Source organism: Euleptes europaea, chromosome 14, assembly GCF_029931775.1.
Source record: "Euleptes europaea isolate rEulEur1 chromosome 14, rEulEur1.hap1, whole genome shotgun sequence".
Classification (NCBI taxonomy): Eukaryota; Metazoa; Chordata; class Lepidosauria; order Squamata; family Sphaerodactylidae; genus Euleptes; species Euleptes europaea.
Genome location: NC_079325.1, coordinates 53,810,759 through 53,834,508, shown reverse-complemented (window position 1 = coordinate 53,834,508; position 23,750 = coordinate 53,810,759). Strand labels below are relative to the sequence as shown.

The window sequence follows — 23,750 nt, the reverse complement described above, 5'->3', positions numbered from 1 at the left end:
AATTAAAAGTTCTCTATTATAAAATATATATATTCAAATATTATTCTAAGTTTAATGTTTAACTAACAGTTATGATTAAAGTTTATTTTCAAATCCTCGGAATTTTTATTTTGAACCTTGGGGTCCCTGCACCGAAAAAAAAGTCCTAGTGGTCCCTGGTCAAAAAAAGGTTGTGAACCACTGGTTCACACCTCTATAGGAAGCCCACCAGCAGACTGATTGCAGCATCCTCCTCCTGCCTGTGTTCCACCGCCCCGCACGTGCAATGGGCGTGCTGCTCTGACGCTGCAGAGCGCCTCCTCCGCTCGGGCCTGCGCAGTTGCGCTTTCAGAGGCCGCGCGGAGGATGCCCGCCAGAGGGCGCTGATGGGCGCCTGCTGTCTCCCCCCCCCCTTGGCGCCGCCCGCTTCCCGCCGGGCTCCTGGGAGAGCGAGCAGGTGGGCGGAGTGGGGGCGAGCGGAGCGGGGCGATGCCTGCTCCTCCTGCGGCTGCTGCTGCTGGCCTGGGTCTCCGCTAGCTCAGTCTGCCGCTCACCTCTCGCCCTTCCCTTCCCCTCCCTGCTGCTGTTGCATCGACATGGATTTCAACATGAAGAAGCTGGCCTCGGATGCGGGCGTCTTCTTCACGCGGGCCGTGCAGGTGAGAGGCAGCCCGGCGGGGCGGGGCGCCGGTTCCCTCTCCGAGCTGCATTGAAGAGGAGTTCCCTTTGTGGTTCTCCTCCCCCCCATCCTGCAGTGGGTCGAGGGTGCCGTTGCAAGAGAGCCTGCGGGGCTGCAAGAAACGCGGGACGGAAGGGTCAACAATAGTTGCAATGCACTGCAAACCTTGCAGTGCATTGCAACTATTGTTGACCCTTCTCCCTCTTGCAGTGCATTGCAACTATTGTTGACCCTTCTCCCTCTTGCAGTGCATTGCAACTATTGTTGACCCTTCTCCCTCTTGCAGTGCATTGCAACTATTGTTGACCCTTCTCCCTCTTGCAGTGCATTGCAACTATTGTTGACCCTTCTCCCTCTTGCAGTGCATTGCAACTATTGTTGACCCTTCTCCCTCTTGCAGTGCATTGCAACTATTGTTGACCCTTCCGTCCCGCGTTCCTTGCAGCCCCGCAGGCTCTCTTGCAACGGGCTTTTGCACCGAATTCTGCATTTTCCCGGCTTCCGTTGGCTCCCTTGCACCGAATCGCGTCGGGAATGGTTGCTTTTCCAAGCCGGGTTGCTTTTCTCAAATCAACCCTCTTCTCGACGACCCCCCCCCCCAAATCATTCCTGTATTTAACGGAGTCTTGTGTTCCCCCCCCCCTTGCGTTCTGCCAAGCCGGGTGTACCGGGACCTGCACGTTTGTTCTGTGCTCCCCCTGATCTCCCCCCCCCTTACTTGCGGTGCTTGGTGTTGACTCTCCGCACAGCTGTCTGGCTCTCTCCTGGTCGGCACCGTTCCGCGACTGGGGTTGGGGTCTTCTTTTTGTCCTGCGCTGGGGTCTTAAGCCTTGCCCGGCGGCGTCTGGGCTGATCCTCCCCTTTACCCTTGGTTTAGCAGCAGGCCTTTGATGATGGATAAGAGGAGCACCTCTGCAAAGAGCAAGGGCCGAACTGATTTTGTGCTTCGTTTTTGCATACAAGTTTTGCGGAGGGGAGCTTGGACGGGACTTAATTTTGGAGGTGAATTTGTATGAGAGCGTAAGGGGGACCCCTTGGGGTGTGAAGTGTTAGGAGTACCCCTTGGTATGGAAACAGGAGACTAATATTTCCAGAGGACCCTTGATGCCAGAGAAACCCAGGAAAATGCAGTTTTGGTGAAGCCCAAGTGTGTGGTTGCCCTTGTTTGTATCCCTTTGTAAGCTCCCTGGGGCAGAGATGTGTGTCTCTCACTTAGCTCTGCCAAGTGCTGTGTGCATTTGTGCAATAAGAATAATTGTCTGCAGAGGACAGTTCCCTATCGGTACATTTGGGGCTCTGGTAGAATTTGGCAGGTTTTCCTGCTAGCATCCCATCCAAGGACATGGATCAAGCCCAAGGAAGGGACCATGCCTTCTAGTCTGGGTGGAGCTGCATCCTCCTGTTTTGTAACCCACAAATCCTGCTTCCAGCACCCTATCCTCCCCCCCCCCACAAATCCCGGATTTTAAATTATTCTGACCTGCTTATCGAAGTAAACAGGCTGGCAGAAGCATCTTAGTTTGCATGCAAGCTGGTTGCAGAATCTACTTTTTCTGCTGGCAGAATTCAAATGGGACTGTCTCTAGAGAGTGTTATGCAAAGAAGCACTTGAGTGAGTTAGCATGCCAGAGATGTTGCTAAAAACAGTGTAGAGGCACTGTTGTTTGGATTGGCTGATAAAACCTAGTGGATTTATGGGCTAGTAAATATTGTGCGTTCTGTTCTAAGGCATAGCTTAAGGTAAGTAGACTACTACTCCTGGTAGCTAGAAAAGCACCTGTAACTTTCAGGCTGTAGTCAGACATTATATTAAACTGTTGAACACATGAAGCTGCCTTGTAATGAATCAGACCCCTTTGGTCAATCAAAGTCAGTATTGTCTGCTCAGACTGGCAGCGGCTCTCCGTGGTCTCAGGTAGAAGTCTTTTACATCACCTACTTGCCTGGTCTCTTTAACTGGAGATGCCAGGGTTTGAACCTGGGACCTTCTGCATGCCAAGCAGAAGCTCTACCACTGAGCTACGTCCCTTCCCTCTTGTTTATAAGCATTTGATCAAACCAGTCTTAGCCTAACTGTGTTCATATGTCACAACTAACAAACAGAAATGTGTTGGTTGGTACCAGACTGGGATTTCAAACTGTTTTTTAATTTGTGTTGTCTGAATCCATAAACCACTGCTTGTTTAGCATCTTTCTTGAACACACATGAAGCTGCCTTACACTGAACCAGACCCTTAGTCCATCAAAGTCAGTACTGTCTACTCAGACCTGCAGCGGCTCTCCAGGGTCTTGGGCAGGGGTCTTTCACATCACCTACTTGCCTAGTCTCTTGAACTGGAGAGGCCGGGGTTTGAACCTGGGACCTTCTGCATGCCAAGCAGATGCTCTACCACTGAGCCACGGCCTCTCATTAGGCTGTTCTTCTCCGTAAAGTAGCGCTACAGCGAATAACATGTGAAGAGGCCCTTTCTTGTATCTGCCTAGCCACATACAGAAGTATAGGGAAGACTGGGGGAGGGGGGCAAGAATCAGGCAAACCAGGGGTTACACACAAATTGGGATTTATTACTTGTGTCTGGTAGTTTGTTACGCAAACCACAGTTTGTTTTGATATCCAAATGCAGCCTCGTTCTACCATAGAGAAAAGCAATCCCATTTGTTAGTGAACTCCAGTTTTGCAACCTTGTGCTCTGCTCTGAGAAAGAGAGATGGTGAAGGAGAGCTTTGCACCGAATTCCTGCCTTCGGGAGTCTCAAATAATTAAAAGGTGGAGGTGGAAAAAATGTGACGAAGTGAAGATTGTTAACTTTACACTGTTTGACTTGGCAAGTAGATGGAGTCAAGGTTGAAAGGAGCGAATGAATGTCGTTTTTGAAATGTCAGCCCACAGCGTGCCCGAAAGCAGATTCCCTTGCCATATTGGCTTGTTTGTTGCAGGTGAAACTGCAGCCTGATACTTCAGGTGGACTTACACTACAGGCTTAAACTGGTTTAACAGTACTTCACTTTCTGCAGGAATCCTGGGTATTATGTCCTGAAAAGAGGGCCTAAGGGATCCCTGTCCAGGCTAGCCTGATCTCATCCGATCTTGAAAGCTAAGCAGGGTCTGCCCTGGTAAGTATTTGGATGGGGGACCACAGAAGAAGTCTAGGGTCACTACCCTGAGGCAGGCAATGGCAAACCACCACGGAACATCCCTTGCCTTGAAAACCCCCTGGGGTTTGCCAGAAGTCGGTTACTATTTGATGGCAAAAAAAAGAGGGATCCCTAGCAACGAATCCTTGCTATACTGGCTGAACTACCTTCCCGGACTCTTTGAGAGCAACTGCAGCAGTCAAACTGCTGTAAAACTGATGTGGGTTGTAGAATAGTAGTTCTTTGCTTCCATATGAAGTTATCCACTTTTGGGGTTTCCCCTTGCTTTGCTGTGATCTTTCCCAAACCTGGTTTGGTACCATCTTTTTTGGCACCTTTGGACACCACGTGGTTGGGAAGGTACACAATGTGGTCACACCCACATTGGTGCCATGTTCCTTGCCTCACCCCCCCTCCCCCATCGTGTCTGCTATTTCTGCCCCCCAAACCACTGGAAGGCTTGGGGACTGGGGACGGGTTTTCTTTTTAAAAAAAAGAAAAAATTAGATTAGTATAGTGTGTCAGTGTTACAACAATCTATGAGTACCTCTAAGTCCTCAGCTTTCATTAACAAAATAAGTCTCTAGCCCTTTTTGATACAAACTTAGAAGGGGAAAGGCATACCCCTTATATCTGAAATGGAAAAGGCTAGAGGTTTTTTTTCTATAATTCAAAGGGGCTAGTAGATTGCGGTCATAGATTGTTATAATGCAGTGATTTGCAGATTTTTTTAAAAGCATGGAAAAGCTCTCTGGTGATATGGGGGGAAATGACAAATTTAGCAGGCTGAAAGTGTGTGCTGGGGGAAAAGCCTGAGCGAGGGAGGCATCTGCGGCAGCAAGAGCTACACAGAGAATCCATCTTCGCTGTGTAGAAGCAACTTTGCAGACCCTGAGACGAAAATCAAGTTCTCTCAGAGGAGGTCAAGCAGTGTTTGGGTTTCAGAGGACAGGTGAGGATGCTGCATGGTTGTTTTTGCCTTCATACTAAAAAGCATGGAAATTTAGCATTGTGGGGGGATGGTTGTAACCCCCAGCACGATTGGGGCAGCTGGAAAGTTCTGCTGATATCACAGCTATCTATGGCTGTGTGCTGCATTGTGCTTCCCTGCCTAGGCACGTGTGTGACTAGCTTCAGACAAAAGGAAGGTACAGAGTCAACAAGCTTTAAGCATTCAAAATCGTGCCTCTGATCCCCCCTGAAGCAGTTGGTCTTTTTCTTTTTCTTCCCTCAGGTTGCAGCTGACTAATGGCAACTCCGTAGGGTTTTCAAGGCAAGAGGCGTTCAAAGGTGGTTTGCCATTGCCTGCCTCTGGGTAGCAACCCTGGACTTCCTTGGTGGTCTCCCATCCAAATACTAACCAGGGCCAACCTGGCTTAGCTTCTGAGATCTAACAAGATAGGGCTAGCCTGGGCCATCTAGGTCAGGGCTGGTTGTATTTAGAGTCTCTTTCAAATAGCCTTCCAAACAAATCCACAAGCTTCAAACCCATAAAAAAAACGTAGTAGCTGATCAAAGTCAGGCCTTTTAATAAATAACCCCCCTGCCATGCCTACAACCAAACAAGCAGTCCTGTCCCCCAGGCAGGTGGCTGTTTTGTAAACCTGCTTTAAACGATTCCTGAGAGAGGGGGAAACAGGAAAGTCTGGCGTTGGATGGTTGGATGGAAGCTTCAAATCTACAGTGCAGTCAGCGAGCCGGGGTTAGGGGCATGGTTTTAAAAGGGATGCTTGGTGGGTTTTTGAAATGTAGCTGCAGTTAACTATACTGTAGCATTGTTGGAGTCCACTGCCTAGTTGCAGGCTGTACATGCATGCTAATGAGAGATGTGTAGGAACTGAGGGCTTTTAATTCATATATAATCAATATATATAAGTCTTGTCTGTGGGCCTCCTAGAGGCACCTGGTTGGCCACTGTGTGAACAGACTGCTGGACTTGATGGGCCTTGGTCTGATCCAGCAGGGCCTTTCTTATGTTCTTATGACTTGACGGCAAATAAACCAACAACTTGGTAAAATGGAAGCCCACCTTTCCCCATGAAGCCTTTGGCACAAGCACCCCCCCCCCCCGACCTTGTTTGTGTCCGTGGCAGAAATGCATCTTCTCTCTGCTGCCGGTTCCCTGCCTGTGCTTTCTCCCATGTGTGTTGCTGGAACTGTGTTGATTAAAAAAGGTGGGAGCCGTTGCCCCCTCGAGCACCAGGAGGTTTGCTGAAGGTTGCTGTACCAAAGGCTTTCTACCAAGCGTAGGCTGGAGGCAGCCCAGACATCAGCAGGGGGAGAGGCATTTTTATAAATAGCCATTTTTGTTACGACGCCCACATCACATTAGCTTGCAGAGGAATACGCCACGCTGCTTAACGAGAAGTGTAATTGTTTAGCTTCCCCTTTTAAAAAGTCACTGAGGGCCAGCAGCTCCCTCGAGCGATTTGCTTAAGGCTCTTGCAAGAGGGGAGGGGAGGTCCCAACAATTAGAAGGTAACCCTCTTAGCTTGCATGTGGCACTTAAAGGCTTTCCTTGCAGTCAAAGCAAGACGATAACATTTTGCACGTATGTTTTCCCAGCCTGACTCTGTTCCTCTCGCGCACCAGATGGCCGCTGCTGGGAACCAAGTTCCCAAGTGTGCTGTGGCCCAAATTGGATCAAGCCCGCAATGCAGGAAGGGGCAAAGATTCAGCCTTTTCGCCTTGTATGTAGGCACTTATTGGCTAGTGCCAGAGTCATCTTCATGGGGAATAATTGCAATCTGCGATCCCCATCACAAAAGGAGTTCAACGGGTTACTCGCACCTTTTTAAAAGCTAGCTACATAGCCGCTGTCACATGCTCTTTGAAAAATAAATGAAGTTGCTTATTCCCGACAGCTATGGCCCAATACTCCTAGAACATTTTTTTAATTAAAGTCCTTGTTTTGCAACATATGAGCTCCTCGAGGGCTGCCTTATTGCTAGACAGCTGGGAGAGAGATGCTTTTTTTCTGTTCTAGGAAGTCTGTAGCAACTCCCATCCTCTACTCGAAAGTACATTTCAATCAAATGTGATTGAATTGGTGAGTCCAGAACGCTGGCTGTGTATGGCACTGCAAAACATCTCCTGCAGCTCAAATATACTTACCGAAGTTAATGTGAGTTACTGGAATTGCATCTCATGAGCGGGGCAGTGGGGAAAGGAAAATTGAAGCCGCTAGAGCAGGCACTTAGCTGTAGCTCTGACCAGGCTTGGCTATTGCATGCAATTGTCTGGAGAGTCTGGCTAGCAGCGCTTGTACGTGTCTGTATGCATCTCCCATTTCCTTAGACGATGGAAACACAAAATGTTCATCCAGCTTGACATGGTAGCAAAGGGTGGATTCCACCTAGAATCCTCTTGGAAGGAGCTGTCCTAATCATAGCTATTCTCTTCCCCACCCCGTAGTTGCATTCCCCTATAGTTCAGAAAGTCTGTACCCTTAGCATAGCTTCTAAAGCGTTTGTCTGGGAGTAAGGGGTACTGTCCTGCCAAATAAGGCAAGAGGTCAGCTTTTAAGAAAGCCAACAGAATATGGTACTCGATGACGAAATTCAGCTCAAGAGTCTCCGGCAGTCATTTTCACAAGGCTGTAGTTCAGGGATCTCCAACATGGTGCTCGTGGATGCCATGGTGTCCTCCGACACCTTTTCTGGCACCCGCCAAATGTTTTTAGGAACTGGATTGGGCCGGGTAGGGCTTTTGCCCAGCAAGGCTTCTTATTAACTATTGGAGTTTTGATTGGCTGTGCAGCTTTTTTTTAAAAAATGCTGCTTTTGCAGCAGCTGCCACCACAACACAAGGATCTACACTGTGTTGCTGAAGTTAAGCTGTGGCGGTCATTCTCTGTGGCTGGCTCCGCCTCCTGCGGCAGCCATTTTGTTGCCGCGCCCACCATGCTGTGTCACAATTCCAAATGTACCTGTAGGCTCAAAAAGGTTGGGAGAGCCTGCTCTACATCCCTGTGGATGCACAGTCAAAAGCTTGGGGGTTGGCTGTCTGTCAGTGAGACTCACTAGTTTTATTGGCTTGACTCTCTGTGTAGGTCAGGGGGAAATGCGGGGTGGCTGGTTGGGTTGCTTCATCGGGGCTCGGGAGGATGCTGGATTTTTTTTCTCAGGCGTTAGGGAGAGGGTTTTCCCAGGCCCTGGCGTGCTTTAACTGGAGATGCTAAGGGTTGAAGCTGGGACCTTCTGCTTGCAAAGGATGATACGGTCTACTTACCCCTGTATTGCCTCCTCTGTCAGCACTTCTCCATTTCCCCCAGTACTTGCTGCTGGTGATGCTGGGCCTGGAGGCCGGGACTCTCTGCTTGCAAAGCAGATGCTCTGCCACTGAGACACAGCCTGCAGATGGGGCCTTTCCCTTTTGTTTGCTCCTCTGTGCACCTAGGAAAAAGTAAGCACATCAAGGAGAAAGGCAAAGTCTGCTGTGCTGCTTTTCTGTATGCAGGGAGGTTTTTAAAAAAAAACATATGTCCCACCTGTACACTTCTACTGCCCTGGAATCCTTGCTTCTCTGTGCAGTGTGAGCAGTTTTCTTCCAAGGTTGTCTTGAGAGACAGTGTGGTGTAGTGGTTAGAGCAGCGGGGTCCCCAACCCTTTTGATCCTGCAGGCACCTTTGAAATTCTAGCACAGTACAGAGGGCGCGGCCATAAAATGGCTGAGCTAAACACTATTTAATATAATAACCAATAAATCTATTTGTATTATATATTGTGCACAATTATTTTCTTCATGTTTGTTGATGTTATACGCATCCTGAAATGCTAGACACCATATACAAGGTGTGAGCTGTGAGCCATGTTGTAAGGCACATGGATGAACTATTTTAACATAAATCCACACAGAATAAAAGGCATTTATATATATATATATTACCTTGTATAGCATTTGTGTATATGTCAGGATGTGTATTGTAAAATTGCATATGTATGACCACTGAGGAAGGCCTGTAAAAGACCGAAGCGCATCTGAAGAAGAAGAAGAAGAGTTGGTTTTTATATGCCGACTTTCTCTACCACTTAAGGCAGAATCAAACCAGCTTACAATCACTTTCCCCTCCAACAACAAACACCCTGAGGGATAGGTGGAGCTGAGAGAGAGTGACTAGTCCAAGGTCACCCAGCTGGCTTCATGTGGAAGAATCGAACCCGGTTCTCCAGATCAGAGTCCACCGCTCCAAACCATTGCTTTTAACCCCGCTGGCTCTCCTTCTGGTCAGATTTTGGTCATTTTATGTACTAACATCAACTGTTATGTGTTGGTAATCTTTGTAACTATGTTTGTGCTTTACAGGAAGCCTGTATTTTTGGCCCTGTGTTCTTAAATACAGTTGTGCACAATATATAATAAAATAATAAATTTATTGGTTGTTACATTAGATAGTGTTTAGCTCAACCCCTTTTGTTTCCCTTGACTTTTTGGCTGAGTTTCTTTGTTCCCCTTTTTCTTCAGTTGCCATAAAACGGCTGCCACCGGCGGGAGAACCAACTGCACAGTTGTCGCCCCGGCTTGACCGTCTGTCACACTGTGGAGATCCTTGCGCTGTGCCGGCAGCTGCTGCCAAAGCGACCTATTTAAAAATCTTTTCAGCCAATCAGAAGCCTTGCGGGGTTAAAATCCCTCCCACTTTCTAAAAACCCCTTGGCTGGTGCCAGAGAAGGTGTTGGCGGGTGCCATGTTGCCCACGGGCACCACGCAGGGGACTCCTGGGTTAGAGAGTTGGAGGAGGATCTGGGAGACACAGGTTTGAATTCCCTCTTATGCCGTGGAAGCTTGCTGGGTGACCTTGGGCCAGTCTCACACTCTCAGTCTAGCCTACCTCACAGGGTTGTTGCGAGGAGAGAAGAGAATTATGGAAGCCCCTTTGGGTACCCCCTGGGGAGAAAGGTGAGTATGAATGAAGTGAATAAATAACTTTCGCAACTATTTAGAACCAAGGTGGTTCATATGTTGGGTATTTGCATCAAAGTCACAAATTCCTTTTTGTATAAAGACTGTTGCTGAAGTCGGTATAATCACATGAATAATTTTCTGGCTTCTGGCTTGAGCCTGTGGTTTCCCAGAACTGGCTACTGGAATATCTCCTCCCTCCCTCTTCTGATGTAGCACCACTTACCCCTTCTTACCTAAATGAGGTGGGCCAGGGTCATCCCAGTGGGAAACGTGGGATGCACCCGACCCTACAAGCTTTGCCGCTTCTGTGGCGCTGTTTCCACCTGGGGTTTGTGAGGCTAAAAACGGCGCTCATGGGCCCGTGCTCTTCTCCAGCAATGCTCCAGCGGGGTTGCATGGTTGCAGCGTAGCTCACTGGGGAAAGACTTTATTTGTCTTGGTTCTGCTCGCTTCCTTGACAGAATAATAGAGGACCCTCTTATATGGGAAGGAGATCTCCTGGGGTTGATCTGTGAGCCATCTCTGTTGCCATGGCAATTCAGATCTCTTTCTTTAAAGAGAGATCTCTCTCCGAGCAGGCAAGTGGCAGCTGCCCTAGCATCCCAGGAGGGTAACTGATTTTGTTTGTTCATGCAATGGGCAGATCGTTGATCTGGACTGTTTCTCTTGCTAGACTGGGGATAGTTTAGCATGCTTTTATGTTCTGCGCTGTTTTGAATGATGCATTTTGCAAAGTAAAACGTAATTGAAACAAATCACAAAAGTTATTACTTCTGTGATTTGTTTTAATTACATTTTACTTCGTAAGCCCCTTTGGGCAGGTGCTCCACAAAGGGAGTATAGAAATGTTCTAAATAAGTAGCCAGGCAGGTTCCTGCCTCTGGTTCTCCAGTGCACTAGCGGTCTCCTTGTCAGGCAGAATGTTCCTCTGCATGTGGGCAGAGGAACAAAAACGGGTCTAGTCAGTAACCTGAAACCAGATGTTGGCCAAAGCTTTGATCCTTCCACTATCATTTCTAATTGCCAGGCTAACTGTGTGGATCAAAACATCTGCACCAAGAGCTAGGACATGTTTCTACAAACCTGGCGAAGGCTGTTGCTGGTTATATCCAAACCTAAAGCTAGTTTTCACCCTTCCCTGCAAATCACAATTCGAACCTCTAGTTGGGGGTGGGGAGTGCAAACCATAGATTGTCACCATGCTAGGTACAGAATATTGTATTATAAAAGCTGAAATAGTGCATGGACTAGCAATGGATTGGGAGAAGCAGGCAAACTGAGACTCTCTCCTCCTGGGGTTGGCTAGTGTAGCAGCAATCAAGGCCAAAGGTTATACAATATAAAGGTTATGTCAATACAAAATATGTACGGTATATGTTTATTACAGGATAAAATCAGTAACATTTATAAGGCCCTGCAATAGCCTACCAAGCCAACATGCTCATGTACACATACAACACAAATAAACATAAAATCACAAAATTAGACTTTGACCAAACACGCTTCAGCCCAATGGCCTTCTTCAGTGGTCAAAACAATCACAGTTCCAGGCTACCAATATACAACTTTCTAAAAAAAATTATGACTGTAAGGTGTGTTGTGTTTGCAGAATAACAATTCGTATAACTGCAAGACTTCCTCATCTGTTTTAGGCTTCCATACAAGTGGGAAACTAATCCCTGTGTGTTTTTTCACCTCTTAAATGAGATATACTTCAGCCATAAATAAAATTGTCAAAATCTCATAGTCATAAAGATGTTTCAAAGTCTGGAGTACTTTATAACTGCTTGCTCAGGGGGACTACCTTTATTATTAAGCTAATTCAAATCCCCCCCCCCCCTACTGTGGATTTCACTGAGTGATCTTGGGCCAGCCGTGTGTGCTTTCTCCAATCTGGGCATGTAATGGATACCTCTGGACTGTGCAAGTTTATGCCTCAGATGTTACCAAGGCAAAAGCCGTCAAGGCCCAAATGCCAGTGGTGCAGTGGGCAAACGGAAGTGGATTGCATGGAAACTAAAAAAGCCCTGGTGCATTTTGCATGTAGCTTTGCTCAGAGTTCAGCAGCTGCGGGGGAGAAAACTGGAGATACGTATTTAAAGATTGCGTGATGAGGCTGCCTGCGAAATACGGAGGGGCTTTTTAAAGTTATCATTGAATATATTTTCATTTTCTCTCACTACGCTGCTGGCATTTGGCCTTTCTTTCATCTTGGTGACTGGTGTAGCCCTCTTGTTTTCCTGTTCTTCTCAGGATGTTACACCAAAACTTAATTATATTTGGTGCAACATAATCGTCGCATGTTTCTAATTCCCCTCTCTTAAGGGTGCTCAGGGAAACACACATGGTTTCCCTTTCTTCTGCTCTGTCTTTAGAACAACCCTGCAATCTCTACCTTCAGGGAGTCTCAAACCAGCTTATAATCACCTTTCCCTCCTCACAACAAACACTTCCTTGTGAGGTAGGTGAGGCTGAGAGAGTTCGGAGAGAACTGTGACTAGCCCAAGGTCACCCAGCAGACTTCATGTGGAGGACTGGGGAAACCAACCCGGTTCAACAGATTAGAGTTTGCCACTCTTAACCGCTACACCACACTGGCCAATATGTGCCTAATGCGCCTGTCAGATGGGAGATTTTCTTCTTCCCCCTTCCCCCATAAGGAAATCCAACCCCTGCATTAAATATTGATTCCTTGGACTGCAGCTCCCTTCCCTCCCCTTTTTGCTGATGTGGGTGAGAAGCTTTTCGCGAAAGGCCGCTCTGCATTATTCATCACCATCACCACCAGACAGGCTCTTCTGTATTGGAAACAGAGCCAGATGTTTAACTCTGGGTCCGAAAGGGATGGGAATTGCTGGGTTTGGGCGCTGGTTCTTCTGCTAGGTGCCAGCTGGCAATTTCAGGTGTGGAGGGTCCCAGGAAAAGGTTGGCAACATGCGTTCCAGGGCTGGAAGTAAAAACAGCCCCGTGGTGCAGAGTGGTCAGCTGCAGTACTGCAGTACTGCAAGCTCTGCTCACAACCTGAGTTCGATCCTTACAGAAGTCGGTTTCAGGTGGCCGGCTCAAGGTTGACCCAGCCTTCCATCCTTCCGAGGTCGGTAAAATGAGTACCCAGCTTGCTGGGGGTAAAGTGTAGAGGACTGGGGAAGGCAATGGCAAACCACCCCATAAACATAGTCTGCCTAGTAAACGTTGGGATGTGATGTCATCCCAAGGGTCAGTAATGACCTGGGGCTTGCACAGGGGAAGAAGAAGAGTTGGTTTTTATATGCCGACTTTCTCTACTAAAGGAAGAATCAAACCGGCTTACGATCACCTTCCCTTCTCTTCCCCACAACAGACACCCTGTGAGGCAGGTGGGATTGAGAGAACTGTGGTTAGCCCAAGGTCACCCAGCTGGCTTCATGTGGAGGAGTGGGGAAACCAACCTGGTTCACCAGATTAGTCTCCGCCACTCATGTGGAGGAGTGGGGAATCAAACCTGGTTCTCCAGATCAGAGTTCACCGCTCCAAACCACTGCTCTTAACCACTACACCATGCTGGCTCTTTACCTTTTTTTAACGAGATTTAAGGGAAGGCAGCTGCATGTTTAAGGCTGTGGATCTTCTTGGCCATATACTGGATCACCTTGATTATTGTAATTCATGGGGAGCTCATGGGGATGGTTTGCAATGAAAGGTCTGTTGGGGACCCAGAAAGCATCCTGGCAAAGGGAGGCTTTGTGGGTTGGGGTTTCCAAATGGTCCTCCCTCCCCCCATGATTACTTGTGATCTCCCAATTTTGCCTTGCAAAGACAAACCAGCCTTGGCTAATTTGATTAACATGTATTACACCCGTGGAGATGAATTGTATTGAAATACGTAGACTTCCAGAAAAACAGTAATTATGTCAATTTAGTCTTGAAACAAAAACATAAGCAAACCCCCAACCCTTTGCTATAAGTACAGGCTTGCATACCTTATCTCATTTTTAATTTAGCTAATGTGTTTACCTAAATATCTGATGTGGCTTACACAAAATCAGTAAACAACAAAATAAGATTTTTTCTTAAAACGTTTAAGACAGTAATGGATAGTAAAAATAAAGCAGCAGCATAAAAATACAGATGCGAATTCAGCAGATCATTAAAAATGCCATAACAGCTTCATCTAGGGCTATCCAAAATCACATTAACAAAAGGCCCAGGCAAATAAAAGTTTTCATTTGGAATCCAGCCATCCGTCCAAATCTCTGTGGAGGAGGGCATTCCCCAGTAGAGGAGCTGCCACTGAAATGTAGTCATTGCCTGTATGAATTTGGGCTTTGGTACATGGAAATGGGCTCTCCCTAGCCATTGGCTGAGGTCTGACTGAATGTTTATGAACAATCCAGTTGCTCTGAATTATAGAAGATACTGGCACAAAAAGGACAGATAGGGGCTATTGGTACAAAAGGATTTGGCCAAGAAGCAAGTAGGCAACATGATCAAAGTCGTCTGTTAGAATGTGTGTGAGTAATGTGAATGAGGGCTGTGTCAGAATGGAACAGAGATGGGCCAGATAATTGCACACACACATGAGCAGAGATATACAATTTCTGGAAATTTTGAAACCATGGCAAATGGAAATTGGGGGGGGGGATGGAAATATATACAGTACTTACTTTCCTATCAAACCTCAACTACTTACACTGATTTTAACAACATAAAATGCATCGTTTATAACTGTTAGCATATGAAATTGCACCGTTCAGCATATTTATGGAAATTAAAAGTGTAAATATCTTTGTTTTCAGTAAGAAAAATGGCAAGAATACCCAATGCTTGAGAAATAGTTGCGAACTGTTGCTACACTGGAGCATGTACCTTTAATTTTTGCCATATGAAAGCTAGGAAAAAATAAAAGATAAGTGTGGGAAACAAATCTGTAACAAGCAAAAAGTGTTTTATTTGATCAGAGACTTATAGTCAGAATAGGTAGGATGACAAGCATGTTTGGATATGATGCTACAGTTTATAACATTGAGAATACTGAACTCTGTATTACTGTTAAATACATAACATATTAATAGTTGCCAAAATTATTCACACTTCAGCAAAACATTCTTGAAAATATTGTCTTTAGTATACATTTTTTCTTTCAATTTTCCAATTCCTTCCATTAGAATGCTTGAAAAATCTGAGGGATTTTTCATGCTAGACAATTTGAGTGTGGAAACGCTTGCCTTAAGAAGCATTTTATCGTCCTAAAAGATAATTATTTCATAGGAAGTTTTTTGTGGGTCCCCCAAATTTTCCAGTTTTTCCCATTGGAAAGACTGAAAGAACATCCTTGGGGGGAAATGGCTTTCCAAATTTTTCCAGGCCTTGACGTCTCGACACCTGACGAAGTCAAGGAAACAAGTGGTGCAGAGGGGAATGAATTCTTTAATAATTTTTGCAGCCCTTAGGCGGTTTGCTTCAATGTATGCATGAGAAAATTACTAAAAAGAATCTGAAAGATTCCCCAACGAAGCGGCACACAAAATGCATAGGGTTTGCAAAAATTATTAATTAAAGAATTATTAAAGAAGCTGGTTCCCTCTGCACCATTTGCCTTCGTTTTGCCTTGGTGTGGCCCCCTTCTTTTAGTCTCTTCGTATGAACATACCGTGCCACCTTAATTATTGGTTTAATTAACTGTTTACTCTTATTAAACTGCCTCCAGAACCACACAAATGATATGAATCTTTCCAATAAAGACAACATAGTGAGTGCCCCCAAGCCCCACCTCCAGCCCATTGTCCAAGTGAATCATTAGGCCCCGGGACAATGCAGGGGAGGTATTTGCCGAACTTGCTGTGTCATCTAAAAGCGAGAGCCACGTAAGCTTTCCCAAGAACAATCAAAGTGCTGCCTAGCAGACCCAAACAAGCGCACCATGACAGAGGGGTCAGGCTCTTTGGAGAAGAAGTTGCTGTTGGTCCTGCATGAAAGACGAACGCGGAACATATCGCACATCTCATGCAGAGTCAGGTCATTAGTCTGACTGACTCACTGCCCCTAACAGGCCTCAAGGGGGGGGGTCACTCCCAGACCAGCTGGCAGCAATCCCTTCAACTGCAGATGCGGAAGACTCCAACGTGGGACTTTTTGAATGCAAAACAACCGCTCCACCACTCAGCTAGGTTCCTTCTAGCCCAGGGGTCGGCAAACTCATTAGTCAAAAGAGCCAAATATCAACAGTACAACGATTGAGATTTCTTTTGAGAGCCAAATTTCTTAAACTTAAACTATATAGGTAGGCACACTGTTTATTACCTTAATAAACTTTAATTAAAGTTTTAAGTCTTAATTAAACTATAGGTACACTGAATAAAACTTGATATCATACTTAATAGTGATCTTATTTATTGATAAAAATTAAATTGTAAGTCCCTGCCATTTCCCCCTCCCCGTCCGGAGTCCTCGTCTGGAGGCCTGGCCTACCGCCATAAAAGCCTATTGGTAGACCTGGCCTCCGGCTGAGTCCCATTGGGAGGCCAGGTCTACCCATTGGCTTTCTTGGCAGTAGACCTGGCCTCCGGAGGCTCATAGAAGCCAATTGATAGACCTAGTCTCTGAAGGGGGACTTTTCCCCCTCCTCGGACTCCAGGTCTACTGCCAAGAAAGCCAGTGGGTAGACATGGCCTCCCAATGGGACTCAGCCGGAGGCCAGGTCTACCAAAGGAAGCCTGCCCCGCCCAACAGCTGATAGGCGGGGGGGGCCAGGAACCAACGAGCCGCCCACCCAGCAATCGCGCGGCTAGAGGGGAGGGGAGGCTTTAGCCTCCCAACCATTGAGGGCAAGGGAAAGGGGGACCCGGCCATTCTCCACGGTGGGGAGGGGGAAGACAGCACGCCTGCTCTCCCGCTCTCTCTCTCTCTCAGGCGCGCTGGCTCCGCAGCCCGGCTGCCGGCGCAAGCGGGCGCAAGAGCAGGGGCTCCGAACCAAGTTCAGAGAGCCGCACTCAACGGGCCAAAGAGCCGCATGTGGCTCTGGAGCCGCAGTTTTGAGACCCCTGTTCTAGCCTACTGTTAGGGGAGGGGCTGTGGCTCAGTGGTAGAGCATCTGCTTAATATGCAGAAGGTCCCAGGTTCAATCCTTGGCATCTCCAGTTAAAGGGACAAGGCAAGTAGGTGATGTGAAAGACCTCTGCCTGAGACCCTGGAGAGCTGCTGGAGGGCATTTTGGCCACCATCTGGGCACTGGGTGTTTGTGGGGGAGGTAGGTGTGAGTTTCCTGCATTGTGCAGGGGGTTGGACTAGATGACCCTGGTGGTGGTCCCTTCCAACTCTATGATTCTATGAATATAAGAAGCTATCTTAAGTCCGCGTATTGGCCCATTCAGCTTAGCACAGTCTTCTCCATCTGGCAGTAGCTCTCCAAGGCCTTGTGAAGAAGACCTTCCTAGCCCTCTTGTCCAGGACTCTAAATGGGGATGCAAACAACTGAGCATGGAGCTTCTGCACACAAAACACGTGGCCTGTGCAGATACTGCTTTGTGTCATGTCTTATGTTCTTATCTCTTTGCTTCTATCAAGACCAAGGGAAGCTGCCAGGGCTCAGTGGTAGAGTATCTGCTCTGCAGGCAGATCTGAGGTTCAATCCAGAGCACCATCTCTACTTAAAAGGAAAAGATAGCAGGCAATACAAATAACCTCTGCCAGAGGCCCTGGAGAGCTGCTAACAGTCAGCGGAGGTAACACTGAGCTTGACAGATAAACGGTCTGACTCCATTTCATGTGACCATTACTATCTATTCTGATTGGCAGCTTTGCTCCGAGACGGCAAGGGATCTCTGTCCCACTTCCTGAGGCCATTTTAAATTCAGTGGGATTTATTTCCACATTAAACAAGCTCGGAGCATCTGCATGGTAGAGTGGCTGGGATCTGGGAAACCCAGATTCAAATCTCTACCATGGACGCTCGCTTTCAGCCTAGCCTGCCTCACAGTACTGTGAAGATAAAACGGAGATGAATGAGTAATTAAAAGTTGCTAGTTTGCTACAGGGCTTGCTCCAGGATTTTAGAATTCTCTTCCAGGCCAAAAGCTGGTAAGACCTCTCCTGCTTTACCCAGCAATTTACACATGAATAGAGTACTCCAGGTGACTCACGCTGGAGAGCCAGCATGGTGTAGTGGTTAAGAGCAGTGGTTTGGAGTGGTGGAGTCTGATCTGGAGAACCGGGTTTGATTCCCCACTCCTCTACATGAGCGGCGGAGGCTAATCTAGTGAACTGGATTTGTTTCCCCCGCTCTAACACATGAAGCCAGCTGGATGACCTTGGGTAAGTCACACACTCTCAGCCTCACTCATCTCACAGGGTGTCTGTTGTGGGGAGGGGAAGGGAAGTTTTGAGCCGGTTTGAGTCTCCCTTAAGTGGTAGAAAAAGTCGGCGTATAAAAACCAAATCTTCTCATGTAAGCAAGCCAGTGCTTGAAGAATATAATGTTCTTAATTTTAAAATCTTCCCTTTAGAACTTGCTGAGTCTTGTCCAGCTTCCTCCTAATCTCAGGGCCCTAACAGCCATCTTCCCTTGCTACAGCCAAGGAACCAGCCAGGTATTGTTATGGAATCTACAGCTCTTCCCCACAACAGACCCACTGTGAAGTAGGTGAGGCTGAGAGAGCTCTAAAAGAGCTGTGACTAGCCCAAGGTCGCCCGGCAGGCTTCATGTGGAGGAGTGGGGAAACCAACCCGATTCACCAGATTAGTGTCAGCGTCAAACCCGGTTCTCCAGTCAAAGTCCACCGATCCAAATCACTGCTCTTAACCACTAGACCATGCTGGCTGTCAGACCTTCTGAAACCTTCACCAAACTCATGCTGTGTTAATAGAAGAATCTACAAAGGGACAAAAGTAAAACAAGTATACCTCAGTCCCTTCTATTCACAACAGTTCCAAGCAGGACAATACTTCCTACTTCAGAGACACTAAAAACCATCATGGCCCACATGTATTCCCACCGATGCATTAAGAGTTTGAAAATGTTATAAAAAATACTGTTCGCACTTTATTTGGCCCCTTTAGCTGTGAAGACGTCTTCCAACCATTTATTAACCGTGGTATCCAAAAACCCTTTTAAAGCGAATTTTTTTATAACATTTTCAAACTCTTAGTACATCGCTGGGAATGCAAAGTGCGGTAACCCCTTTGTTAGGTTTTTCCCCAGCAGTGGATTTTGTGTCATCAGGCTTCATAGGGCCTCTCTAACGCTTTCATGCAGAGGGCGATTTACAAGCCATCTCCACCTTAACCACCCTATTTTATAGGTAGGTCATAGAGACAAACTTGTTCAACAGAAATCTAGCAAGTGACACAGCTCACCAGGGCTTTGTATTTCTGTGAGCTACACTATAATCCAGTACTGTGCTAACTGCCCCTTGATCTACAGCTGATGTTTTCCTATAAGAACATAAGCCATGCTGGATCAGACCAAGGCCCATCAAGTCCAGCAGTCTGTTCACACAGTGGCCAACCAGGTGCCTCTAGGAAGCCCTCAAACAAGACGACTGTAGCAGCATTATCGTGCCTGTGTTCCACAGGACCTAATATAATAAACATGCTCCTCTGATACTAGAGAGAATAGGTATGCATCATTTTGACTAGTAGCCATAGATAGCCCTACACTCCATGAATATGTCCACTTCCCTCTTAAAGCCTTTGATGTTGGCAGCCATCGCCTCATCCTGGGTCAGGGAGTTGCACAGTTTCCTCTTTGTTTGGACACTTAAAATCTGTGACATGCTGAGGATAAGTTATGAGAACTTAATAGAGACCCATCAGTCCAGGGCTGTGGTCTAGTGGTAGAGCATGTGATGGGCATGCGGATTCTACAAAGTCCAAATCACCAGACTATCTGCTTAAAGCATTCCCAGTGCCAGGTGCTGGGAAATACCTTTTCTCTCCTGGAGAGCTGCTGCCAGTCAGAGTAGACAATATGGAGCTGGTTGGGCCAAAAGACCCAAGTCTGTAGAAGCAGCAATGAAATGGCCTGCTCCAAGATAGATGATAAAATTATCATTTCCTTGAGGTTGATGCCTGCAGCCAAAACAGAACGAACCATATAGAACAAACTCCACAGTCCCCACTCCCATCCACACAGCCCAACTAAGAAAAAGGCTGAGTCAAGGAAAGTCTTTGCTAGGTGCCAGAGGACAAGTTGAAGGAAAAGAGTTCTGAAGTCGAGGAGCCACAGCAGAAAGGGCCCTGTCTTTAATGTTTCTCTCCCCCCACCCCCAAACTCTGAGCCTGGCTTTGGCCGGGAAGAACGGGGTAACAAATGGGAATAATAAATAAAGAAGGGGGCAGACAGAGCAGGGACTGTACAGAAGATAAGATTCATACAGGGTCTTAAGAAGGGCTCTAACACTTAGGGAGCAATCCTATTCAGGTCTACTTGGATGTAAGTCTAATGCTGTTCAGTGGTGCGAATTCTCAGGAAAGCCCCTCGAGGATTGTGGTCTTACTTGATTAAATCAAAGTGTTTTAATCTAATCAACTAAAATTACCCTTAACTGTAGTTTCTTATAAAAAAATAATTACTAAAGACACCCCCTGTTTCTTTCTCAGGAAGGAATTGTCTCTTCCAAGATTAAACCTACCAAAAGCAATTATCTAAAAATTCCAAATGTGCTTTATTCCAGGAGTGTTGTTTATAGTGCAGTTTTAATAAATTGATCAATTAAAGCAATTACATTTAATTCAGCTCCAATTTCTTGGGCTGGATAACACTCCTGGGTACAACTGGAAAGAGATCATACAGAGACCATCTCCTTTTGAAGCACACTGACCTTGCAGGAAATGAAGATCTGCACCCAATCTGTTAAACTTGGTGTCATCTGAATAAACTGGTCCAGAGTAAAGCATCCCTCTTTTGTTTTTGTGTTTGGGGGGATGCTTGTGTGTGCTGTAGCAGGCATCCAATTGGAAGAGGTATTCCCTGGGGAGAAAGGAGAATGCCTCTCAGGTGGTGCCATCTACAGTTTTTTGTGCCTTGTCTGACTTTAATTGGGGAACTTTTTTGTTGGCTGAGCCTTTAATCAGATGAGCGTTTCAGCCTAATGGTGAACTGAACAGGACATGGTCTCCTGCCCTGTCCCTTTGTTTAAGTCTCCCTTTGTTGTTACCCCTATGCTGTGCAAGATCATGTCATGCCAACCTCTTCTCCTCTAGTCCTGTACAGTCATTAGCTGGCAGGTCTGCCAAGCACAGGTTTTCTGTCAAAGTGGGCATCCAGCCGTGGCCTTCACACAGTCCGTATTCCATGCCAAAAAATGAAGTTGTTAAAGCAAAAACGTTCTTTATACAGATAAGATAAGATAATTTATTTACGGCCCTTAGCCAGATAAAACAAGATAAAACAGAAAACATGGGCTAATAAATTCTTACAAACAAAGAATTACAGTCCGAGTCTTATAGCACTTAAAAGAAAATTACAGCTGGGACACATCTGTCAATTGCGCTAAGAGGCTGTTCTATGGCGTCAAATTTTCATTGCTCCCATGCAAAATTTCGCAACCTGAAGAGTGATTGAAGGATTATCCCCTTGTAGGAGCATCTCAATCCTTTCTCCTGCCCTGTCAGATCCCATTCTCGATAAGAGGGGCTCAATAAACTTTGAACGGGGTAATGTATCAAAATTGCAGTTCAGGAGGGCATGCTCAGCAGTTTCTAAGTACCCTGATTTGCAAGGGCAGAATCTCTCCTCCCAGGGCGTCTTCTTAAATTTCCCCTCTAGCATAGCAGAAGATAAGGCTGCACATCTGGCCAGGGTAAAGGCCCTTCGTTCTTTATACAGATGTGTTCAGTTTGGAGCGGGAGCTATGCAACCAGAGCAGACCATAAAAACATGGGGGTATCAGGGTAAACACAATCTGTTTGCTACCTGTTGATTACAGCTGTAGTACGTGGGATTGACTAGTTGTCCATGAGGTGGTGGTAGGCGTTTGTGAGAGAGATCATTAAGTGGCAGTGTTTTGCTGATAATTGCACAAATACCTGAATGAGGTAATGTTTTTACTCCCTGGCCTTCCCCATGGGTGCAAATCCAGGTATGCAAAAGTCCAGGGCCCTTCACTGGGCTCCTGAATTTGGCTCTGGCACCTGGATTGTCAAAGGTGGCCAAATTCTCTTCCTGAGCATGCTGGATCCTGTTTTCCCCACTGTGCACTTCCTTTTGCATGGCACAGCCTTATGGTGCATGGCCCCATTGGTTCATCTTGCTGAGTATTTCTGAGAGAGCCAGTGTGATGTAGTGGTTAGGAACGGTGGACTCTCATCTGGAGAACCGGGTTTGATTCCCCAATCCTACACATGAGCGGCAGACTAATCTGGTGGATCGGATTGGTTTCTCCACTTCTGCACAGGAAGCCAGCTGGGTGACCTTGGGCTAGTCACAGGTCTCTCTTTGAGCTCTCTCAGAAGGAGCTTGTAAGCTGGTTTGATTTTCCTTACAAGGTAGAGAAAACCAGCATATAAAAACCAACTCTTCTTCTACTACTACTACTATTACCTACTGCAGCTGTGGCTCTCCAGGGTTTTCTGACAGAAGAATCTTGCTGGACACCTGCTTCTTGAGATGTTCTTTAAACGGGAGATTCTGAGGTTTGAACTTGGGAGCTGCATGCAAAGTGGATCCTGTACCCCTGAGCTTAAAGCCTGTTACTATTCCAGCCTTCCCTCCCTCCCTCTTAAATCCCCAGAGTAACTTTACAGTGGCTTTTTAAAAGAAATGGTTTTAATAAGGGGGAAAGGTGTTACTTTTAAAAAGATGGCACATTTTATTTTAGGTTTTAACTGAAAATGTTTTCAATTATTATTGTAAGCCACTTTGAACCACAAGGAAAGGCGGGATATAAATAAATGGTCCTCATAAAGTATTAATGTAAATAGAGGTACTGACAGCCAAACTTGGGTTTGACCTGTTGGTGTAGAAGGTGATTTGAAGACCAGATGGCATTGCTTTGGAAGTACTGACTGACTGCTGTATCTTCCTGACCAGTGTCATGGCATAGCTTTAATACCCAGTGGCTAGAATTCATACCAAGACTCTTTTTTAGTGGGAAATCATAACCCCAGGATGTCTTTAAGAACACTGAGGGCTAGAAACATCACTTCTTGGAAAGAAACCTCAGGTTACTATACCTGCCATTTGACATAATGCATTCCTGGGAAGAGCGTTAATGTACATCCCCTTAAACAACTCCTGATGCAACTGATGAAGAAGCACGAAACAGTCTTTACTGGAACACCGTTTTGCATTTATTTTAGTTGCAAACCTCCTATTATTTGGGCGCTCGCTTTTTGAAGCCTCAGGCTAATTGCTGCAGCGTATTTCAGTGAAGCTGCCACCTTATCAGATGACACAACGGCATCATTTCTGCTGCCACTCCTACACTCTAATGTCTGGGCAAACCACAGACCTTCCATCTTTATCAAGGGCTCTAGCTGTGTTTGGGAAAAGCTGCAGCTGTATTTATTACTTTAGACTGCTGTGTTGTATTGTTGTTCACTGTCTTGTGTCTCTAGCGGGTGCTCTTCGTTAGAATTATAACATACAGTTTATTTACAGCATTTACATAATATCAGCTTATTTTATTATTTTGGCTATACGTGCTGTGATTGCTGTTGTTGGTCAGCCTACAGCATTGTCCCTTTGTTGTTTAGAATTCATACCAAGCCTCCTTTTTAGTGGGCAGTCAAAATCCCAGGATGTCTTTAAGAACAGTGAGGGCTAGAAACATCACTTCTTGGAAAGGAATGTCAAGGGAGTGCATCCTCTGCCTGTCATGTAACTTGGCAATGTCCAGAATAGACACAGGCCTGCTCCTAGAATACACGCTGAGTCCTTCCGAACGCCTGGAGAGCGCATCCTTCCTGCCCCCCAATGCAACATGGTTTTATGGCCCCTTTAAGGGGCTGGCAAGCTGAATCTCAGTTTGTCTTTTTCTATTCTGGTTGTTTGTTCCTTTTATGCTTAATAGTGTTGCTTTGTGTTTGGATCAAGGATTGGATAATTCACCCAAACAATAGGAATACTAAACTAGAA

The 23,750-nt window shown here is 46.3% G+C and overlaps 1 protein-coding gene and 1 non-coding gene across 8 annotated transcripts in view; both read left to right on the top strand.

The window, feature by feature from the left end:
- Positions 1 to 556: 556 nt before the first annotated feature.
- The window catches only part of SH3GLB2 (SH3 domain containing GRB2 like, endophilin B2), an 89,526-nt gene continuing 66,332 nt past the window's right edge, over positions 557 to 23,750 (top strand). For all 7 annotated transcript variants that reach the window (XM_056860601.1, XM_056860600.1, XM_056860597.1 and 4 more), the window contains exon 1: positions 557 to 638. In XM_056860601.1, coding sequence (XP_056716579.1) covers positions 576 to 638 — 63 coding nt within the window. In that variant the 5' untranslated portion in view covers positions 557 to 575. The remainder of the gene's footprint in view (positions 639 to 23,750) is intronic.
- TRNAI-AAU (transfer RNA isoleucine (anticodon AAU)) lies at positions 16,741 to 16,812 on the top strand. The gene has a single exon. It is a non-coding gene; the product is annotated as a tRNA-Ile (tRNA).